This window comes from Limulus polyphemus, unplaced genomic scaffold (assembly GCF_000517525.1).
Source record: "Limulus polyphemus unplaced genomic scaffold, Limulus_polyphemus-2.1.2 Scaffold2474, whole genome shotgun sequence".
Classification (NCBI taxonomy): Eukaryota; Metazoa; Arthropoda; class Merostomata; order Xiphosura; family Limulidae; genus Limulus; species Limulus polyphemus.
Genome location: NW_013668084.1, coordinates 119,761 through 129,152, shown reverse-complemented (window position 1 = coordinate 129,152; position 9,392 = coordinate 119,761). Strand labels below are relative to the sequence as shown.

General features: G+C 31.1%; 1 protein-coding gene across 1 annotated transcript in view; it reads left to right on the top strand.

Moving 5' to 3' along the window:
- The window catches only part of LOC106467064 (glutamate decarboxylase-like), a 44,452-nt gene that overhangs the window by 26,797 nt on the left and 8,263 nt on the right, over positions 1-9,392 (top strand). The window contains exons 8-12 of the mRNA XM_022395174.1: positions 2,580-2,658; positions 3,536-3,685; positions 5,131-5,180; positions 7,821-7,878; positions 8,303-8,392. Coding sequence (XP_022250882.1) covers positions 2,580-2,658; positions 3,536-3,685; positions 5,131-5,180; positions 7,821-7,878; positions 8,303-8,392 — 427 coding nt within the window. The remainder of the gene's footprint in view (positions 1-2,579; positions 2,659-3,535; positions 3,686-5,130; positions 5,181-7,820; positions 7,879-8,302; positions 8,393-9,392) is intronic.

Sequence of the window (9,392 nt, the reverse complement as noted above, 5' to 3'; positions counted from 1 at the left end):
AACTACACTTTACTTATTTATCATGATTTGTAAATAACTTAAATAAAATTGATAATAACTACACTTTACTTATTTATTCATGGTTTGTAAATAACTTAAATAAAATTGATAATAACTACACTTTACTTATTTAATCACAACATAGCAGGTATTGTTCATGCATTTGATGGTATAAATGGCACCTAGACCACTACTATGTCTGTCGTTCCCAGCTGGCCTGGTGAGCTCTGGTATTGACGAAAGGCCTCGTCGGCAGTGGATATGGCAGATATAGTGTGGTTGACATGTTATTAAATATTCTCCTTTGCTTTCATTCATGAATTATTAGAATTTACAAGAAATATTTGCACATGTTCATACAGTGGCGTGTCATCACGGAAGACATATTTAGCATTTATATATATATATATATACATATTTGGTTCACAGCAAATATCCGACATTAAACATTGCAAATACTGCCATGGATTATTTAATGGCTCGTTAAATATGTCACAGTTTTTTCCGAGGACATTTATTTAGTGAGATTGTAAAGTCATGTAAAAAATCATAGGGCACTACCTTTCAAAAAAAAAAAAGAGTTTAATACTCTCCATGGAAGAAGAAAAGCTCACATAAAAGATTGTTTAGAGCAGCAGTAGGCTCCGAAAACACACCCTAAGCTAATCAGTAGTAAGACCCATGTTTATAAAGTAAAGAAAACCCTTTGGCCCAGAAAACCCACTGTGATGTTGAGTTGAGCATTATACGACAATCCCAGGGGTTGCACTGACAAGCGTTGACCCTTTAAGTGGAGGCCGGCTATGTCACAGGTGGTAGAAAAGAGTTATTTGACTGATGCTGCTAGAGGCCTTCTGAATGTATGCTGTCACAATGTGATGAAGCTGGGCATAACTCCAAGTATCATTAAAAAGGTAATAAACAAAGAGTTGAAAATGACGAAAGCTCACAAGTGTCCAGCCACACTTCGAAATCAACGAATGTTTTCAGGAGAAAGATGACCAAAGCAACTGGACTCACAGATCCCAGTCTCCAATGCAGTACCACTGGACGTTTGTATCTTTGGTTTGTTAACAATGGTCTTAGAACCTGACATCCACGTACAATAGCGGGCCTATGTGTCTTGTAAAGTGCGGTTAGCTCTCAGTAGATCAGAGACTTCGATATCTGTGACATTTTTTTTTCATACTATGCATGTTACTCAGACTTTTAGACATCACGGCCATTAGACTAAACACGATTTGCCACAGTGTACTTGAAACATTATTCTTATAAAGTGCGGTCAGCTCTCAGTAGATCAGAGACATCGACAACTGTGACATTTCTTTTGTGCCATGCATTTCATTTAATTGTACTCGGACAGAAAAAAATTCTGTTGGTAAGTCAAACTAACCTTAAGCTACTGAAGATATGTTGGTCGAAATCCCAGTAGCAAAATCTTAGATATGTTGGTGGAAATCCCAGTATCAAAATCTTAGATATATTGGTCGAAATCCCAGTATCAAAATCTTAGATATGTTGGTCGAAATCCCAGTATCAAAATCTTAGATATATTGGTGGAAATCCCAGTAACAAAATCTTAGATATGTTGATCGAAATCCCAGTAGCAAAATCTTAGATATGTTGGTGGAAATCCCAGTAGCAAAATCTTAGATATGTTGGTGGAAATCCCAGTATCAAAATCTTAGATATGTTGGTCGAGTATATAAACCAGGATAAGGATCATAGTTATCTGAATGTTTTCAGTATTTAGGAGTATCTAAATCAATCTTATAAATGTAAATGTTTTATAGCATGTAAATATTTTTACTTATACGAATGTTCAAGCTACAGGTTTTTAAAAGTTGGAAGGCTGCTAACACATGAATCAATAAAAAATAATCCCTGTTGTCTGTCAGTGGGTTAAACTACAAAAATCTTTAATATCTCGAAGCATTTTTTTCTATCTAAAAGAATATAAGATTTTGCTACTGGGATTTCCACCAACATATCTAAAATTTTGATACTGGGATTTAAACTTTCCCTATATATTTAAATAATATTTACAAAATTTAAAGTAAATATTTTTAAAGACGTACTTAAAAATTATAAAATTTTAAAATAAACCTTTTCAAGCTCTTTCATTTATGCTAAAATTGCCTATTTCACAACAAAACTTATAATTTTTTACAGGTAACAAAAAAAACAACAAGTTACCTTCTGAGAAACGTATACATTTTACATGAACTAGTAGTCTTGTGTATATGAACTAGTAGTCTTGTGTATATGAACTAGTAGTCTTATACATATGAACTAGTAGTCTTGTGTATATGAACTAGTAGTCTTGTGTATATGAACTAGTAGTCTTGTACATATGAATTAGTAGTCTTGTGTATATGAACCAGTAGTCTTGTGTATATGAACTAGTAGTCTTGTGTATATGAACTAGTAGTCTTGTATATAATATTTTGTTTTCGGTGTAATTTCTGCCCATTGTAATACATTGTTTTTAGAATGTTATATCTGTTTTATCCTTTTATTACCTCTTTTGATGCTTGAAGCTGAAAGTAGATGAAATACAAGCTTCTCGTCCATTGTAGGTCTCAATCTGTGACGTGGAACCCCCATAAGCTGATGGGTTCTCTATTGCAATGTTCAACGGTTCACTTCAAAGAAGACGTAAGGAGTAAATAGTTATATATTTTATTTTTGTAGGTAATAATTTTAAACACATCTGGTGAGAAACTTTCACACATATTTTTAATAATGACGCTAAACTCTCTTTGTGCGAGTGTACAAAATACTAACTTTTAAATTATAACTATTAAACTTTGGTACATACACATAGTTCTCTATTGGTAACAAAGTACATAATTAATAATTATGTACTCTGTTACCAATAGAGATATGTGTATGTACCAAAAGTTTAATAGTTATAATTATGTACTTTGTTACCAATAGAGAACTATGTGTATATACCGAAAGTTTAATAGTTTTGTTACCAATAGAGAACTATGTGTATATACCAAAGGTTTAATAGTTCAGTACATAATTATAACTATTAAACCTTTGGTACATACACAAAAATATCTCTATTGGTAACAAAGTACATAATTACAACTATTAAACCTTTGGTACATACACAAAAATATCTCTATTGGTAACAAAGTAAAGGATTATAACTATTAAACCTTTGGTACATACACAAAAATATCTCTATTGGTAACAAAGTACATAATTACAACTATTAAACCTTTGGTATATACACATAGTTCTCTATTGGTAACAAAGTACAGAATTACAACTATATAATCCTTATATATACAAATACAATAAAAATTCAGTAAGAAATGTCAAAGCCCGAGTAAATAACACGACGTGTTATTAATATTCAAGGCTTTCTTAATAGCAATAATAAAGTAATTCTTCCAAGACCTACTTCAGAATAAAAGTAAAATATTTAATTAAACAATAAGAGTATGACATTCCTTATGTTAACGTCTCTATAGAATGACTACAAAATTTATACATTCAACATTATCGTTTTCTTAATTAGGGTCTTCTTATAAGCTGTAATATGCTGTGTGCAGACTATTTGTTCCAACAAGATAAGCATTATGACGTCACTTATGACACCGGCGATAAAGTTATACAATGCGGCCGGCATAACGACATCTTCAAACTGTGGCTGATGTGGCGCTCCAAGGTAATGAAACTTATATTACGGTACAAAGATAAGCAACTGTAACAGAACTAAGAAAGCTTAGTTTTCTGCTGGAGAGAATCTGCAAAGTGTACTTACACTACAAAAACACTTCTATAGTTTCATGAGACAGATTGGACAAACATAGTTGTAAGATTACTTATGGTGAAGTGGATTTAAATACGTTGATTTTATAAGACAATGTTCTGTTGGATATACGCAATGATAACTTTTCTAATTCAAACATACTTGTAAATCATGTTTTTAGCACTGTAACTGCGTCTCGTTACATTATCGCCTTTATTTTCTAAAGCAGCACTAGGTTAGGAATAAAGAATATCATGAAATTAGAGATCAATGTGTGTTTATAACTCTTTCTTTCTGAAATAAAAATAGTTCCATCTTAACTTAAAGGCCAGGTTATTTACTGAGAATTTGTTGCATTTCCTTGTAAAGTGGCTATTTATGCTTTTCATTGACTTGTTATGTGGCTAGCCACGCTCTTTAGTATTGAAATTATATTTTCAAATCAACAATGCCTAGAAACAACAAATGAAACAAGAAAGTTTAAATGGCTTATTTTTTGTTATATCTTTATAATCTTGCCTTCTCGCAGTCAAAAGTTGTCGTATAAATCCACGTCTTCGATATTACTCGTACGCTGTATAACATGTTAGGAATTTGACAGTTAAAACAACTTTATAAAATTATAAGTTAATTATTAGACACCAATGACATACAGTTCTTTTGTGTGATCATTTTTGTTTAAATACAAATACATGTATGAATAAACCGTTAAGAATCGCCAGACGACATTATATTGTTTGGAATAAGGGAATGTACAAAGTGCACAAAAGCTTCTAGACTACTTTCCTGGAAACAGCTTATACAATCTCTTATTATGATTACGTAAACAGCAACTAAAAACAGTTTAAACATTTTGGTATTTCAAGTAGGTACTACCTTACCTTGTTTGAAATGAAAGAATGTATATAAATTGTAAACTGTACAGAAACTTATAGATTACTTTATGCTGCTTGGAATACAAACATGTATAAACTGTTACCAGTTTCTAGGCTACCTTACCTTGTTTGAAATGAAAGAATGTATATAAATTGTAAACTGTACAGAAACTTATAGATTACTTTATGCTGCTTGGAATACAAACATGTATAAACTATTACCAGTTTTTAGGCTACCTTAACTTGTTTGAAATAAAGAAATGTATATAAACTGTTCAGAAACTTATAGATTACGTTATGCTGCTTGGAATACAAACATGTATAAACTGTTACCAGTTTCTAGGCTACCTTAACTTGTTTGAAATAAAGAAATGTATATAAACTGTTCAGAAACTTAAGTTTACTTTATGCTGCTTGGAATACAAACATGTATAAACTATTATCAATGTCCAGGCTATTTTATGAGTAACGTTATATTCTTTGTAGGGCATGAAAGGCTATGAGAAACACATTGATCATTTATTCGACATGACACAGTAAGTATTTTCATAGACAAACATTTCAAGGGAAACTTATTTAAACTATGTAATTATTTTTAGTTTAAAAAGTTTCATGTTTTCTGTAATATGACCTTCTACATCATCAGGTCATTGAACAGAAAGGAAGAAAAAGATTTTAATATATTTTCTTATTATTATATGTATATGGTTCTCACAATGATAAATTAATACAGATAAAATATTCACTAAACCATTCCCGGCATGCAACTATCATGCATGTTAACCGTAAGACGTCAAGTTTCTCGTCTGTACAAGATTGTAAATAATACATTGATAAAGTTGATAAGATAGAATATTGTCAAAATATATGTTAATGTTCTGGTATCGGTGACCATCATTAGTACCATAACTGGGCGTTAGCACAGTGTTAATACTGTGTTCAATGCCATTTCAACAATAGTGTTTTATTTACATTGTTCATTATGTAACGCTGTCACTTATGCATGACTCAACGCTTACCCTATACGTGTAAAAGCTGCAGAGTGTTAAATAACTCGGTACACGTTACAACATTTTATTTTATAGAACATATTATGATCGATTCTGATAATAGAATAGTTTATTTTAATTATATTAAATCATTTCGATGTTGATAAAATGCCTTGATCAAGTTGTTCCTAAATATAACTTTTCATAAGACAGTAAAACCCTAAAACCCATACATGAATTGTTGAGGGCTGTAGTTGCCAATACATTTGATGTGTCATTAGTACAGAAAAAATACTGTAGAGGTCAGTTGTGTTTTAAGTTATGGTGATGTTGAATATAAAGAAACCACCTATTGGAAAAACTATCTAAGAATTAAAAAACAAAACATGAGTGATTCAAGTTTCCAGTCAGTCAGTTTCTCATTATAAACGCCAAAGAAACATATTAAGAATTAAAACGAAGAATCACTCAAACTTTCAGCCAGTGTGGTTTTGTTTTTATCTCTGAAAAACCCTTTAAGAGTTAAATATGTTGTAGTCACTCAAACTTTAGCCAATCACTTTGTTCTTCTAACTTCTGACCACTTTTTAATGATAAAACGCGGAAATTGTTCCAACTTCCACTACGGTACTTCCTTCTTTGTTCAGTTTGGTTTAATGATGTTTTTTTATGGCAAGTTTATGACGCCGAAAGAAAGGAACTATTTTAAATGTATTTAATTAAAGAGTTGAAAAGTTGAAGAGTATAAATCTAGATGTCAACTGGCTTGGGATGTTGTCGGTTATATTTGTAATATAATAACCAAGTTTCTCAAATATTATCATAAGAAAAAATATATATGACAAATAGAACACGTGAGACATAATTTTTACTATGTTAAAAGACGTAAGAACCATTTCCGTGAGATAATGAATAGTTCAGACCACTCGTTAAAATAAATGTTTGTAGAGAATATGATTATTAATATCATGTAATATGCCATACAAAATAACTCTATAATTAAGGTGGTTGAACTTTTCCAAAATCCGTTTTCTATATGTGTTTTAATGAGTTGTTAATTATTTTTGTCATTTTGTAGAACACACACAAATAAACTCCATAATTAAGGTGGTTAAACTTTTCCAAACCCGTTTTCTACATGTGTTTTAATGTGTTGTTAATTATTTTTGTCATTTTGTAAAACACACAAACAAACTCCATAATTAAGGTGGTTGAACTTTTCCAAACCCGTTTTCTACATGTGTTTTAATGTGTTGTTAATTATTTTCGTTATTTTGTAAGCCACACAAATAAACTCTATAATTAGGTGTATAAAATTCTCCAAGCTCGTTTCCTTGGCTGTGGTTTCAATAGAACTCACATTAAACAATATAGTTTTTTTATATTTGCGATTGAGCGACAAGAACAACAGCAATAACATTTTTGTAGCATGCATCCGTAACAGTATAGAAGACATTTGCGGTCCAAAGTTATTAACCTAATCATCTTATCCGGAACATGATAAGATAGTGAGCATAACTGCGACAAAACATATATAATAATTGTATTTTTATTTGCTTTTTCCTGTGTGTTACTCGTATATTTTTAGAGATCCTGTAACCAACAAATTAATTAAATCCTAAACAATTTAGTGCATAAACAGTTTAGTAAATGTGTTTACAAAAATCAATGGATTTTCTCCCCTCGGTAATTACAGGGTTAATAATATACAACGTTTTTAACGTACTTTAAATGAGATCACTAATCACTGTATTATCTAGTCCTATTATTTACTGTGTTTTATACTGTGAAAAATAACATTAGACAAATGAAGTTTATTTTAACATGCGTGTGAAGATATATCATTTTTGGTCAATATTAACTAATAGGAACGATCTATTCAGAATATAAAATGTCATTACATATGAAATTGACATTAATCACTCATTTTTATTGTATGTATGGTTCAACAAAATGATATTTCAATGTTCATGGCCGTTGCATTTTTCCGTTCGGCGGAATAATTCCGAGTTCTAAAACTATGATATGAGGTGGTCGTAAACTATTATCGACCTATACAATATAACACACGAAATATCCATTTATATCTCGTACGTATTACAAGTTAGACTAACAGGTTCCGTAGCTTGTAAACTATCCATGGAACTATGACTTTGATATAAATTTGACATACTTCTTTTTTTCTAGTTATATGGTGAGGAAGATAAATGAAAGGGGAAACAGGTTTTACATGGTGTTGGAAGAGGTGGGTTTGATTTATACTTAAGTCCTTTTTTTTAATTTTCCTAACAACTTAGCAGTTATTTTTATGTAGAACTAACAGTTGTAACAAGGCACAGAAGTGGAAAATTACATGTTGTATAGCGTGAAAAAAATCAAAACAAAGAAGTTATATTTTTCGCACAAATTAATAGTTTTACTTAATATTCATAATAAAGTAAAAAAGGCAGATACCTGTAAGAAAGTAATTGATTTACTTTTCAACGTTTCGGCATTTCAAAATACAAATATTTTACTACACATTTCTGTAGACAAAATTAAAAAAAAAAGACGCTTCTTTCTTTTAAACAACTTGTGTCACAAAAGAGGGGTCTGTATTATTATAACCTGATACTTACTTGTTTTTGCGACTACTGTTCGTATACTAAACAAATGTGTGATAATTGCAGCCAGAGTGTGTGAACGTTAGTTTCTGGTACGTCCCACCTAGTCTGAGGAAGATGCCCCACAACAGAGAAAGAGAAATTAAGCTCGGTCAGGTAAGATGTCGTAAACCTTTTTTTGACTTTTTGCCTGAGTTTCTCTAGAACAGTATCTTTCAGTTACGTTTGATCTCAGTTTGAGTGATGAACTCAAATATCTATATGTATACAGTAGTGAAACATAACGTCGCAGAGATCGTTATAACCGTACAATTTCATTTTCAAAGAACATTTCTCGATAACAACATTATCTAGAGAAAAAAAACGAAGAAAAGATTTTTTTTTCTGGGATAGAAGCCTCGCTTTGAAATTATTGGTATATACTTAACTTGAGCATAAAATAAAATATTTTTTGTACACTTTTAACACCTCAACCTTCAGCCCAATGTATATAGAGTCTTTAACTCCAGACACCAGATCTTCACTTGTTTCTTTATTCATCATGTTAGCTTTTGAAGCTGTTCACGTAAATCATGGTCTGCATTTGTTTTTTGTTTTTTTTTGACGATCTGGTTTCAACGTTATTCATGCATTTTTTAATAAGTCAGTCTTTTTGTTTTAAACATATACGTGTATAACTTGGCCGTTACAGTTTTAAATGTCTTTTGTTTCTTTAAAGGCTGGTTTTGGACGTTTATGTTCCTTTTAACTTTTTGTTATTTTGGTAATTTGTGTGAGGAAATACCTTATTTGCAGTATTCAAATATGTAATATATATATATAAGATTTGCAGGAACATTTAATTTTATATGCTTCAAATGATTATTAAAAATATACACATTGATGAGAGTTTGTGGGTTAATAAAAAATATCAGTTACAATTTTTGTTTCTGGTAAAGCACTTACCAACACATCTAACAAGGACAATCCTTTATTATTTATTTCGAAGATAAACACCCACCCCCCCAGTGGCACAGCGGTATGTCTGCGGATTATAACGCTAGAATTCGGGTTTCGATACCCGTGGTAGGCAGAGCACAGATAGCCCATTGTGTAGCTTTGTGCTTAACTACAAAAAAACAAACATTGAAGATAAAGCTAATTTATTTGTTTATTG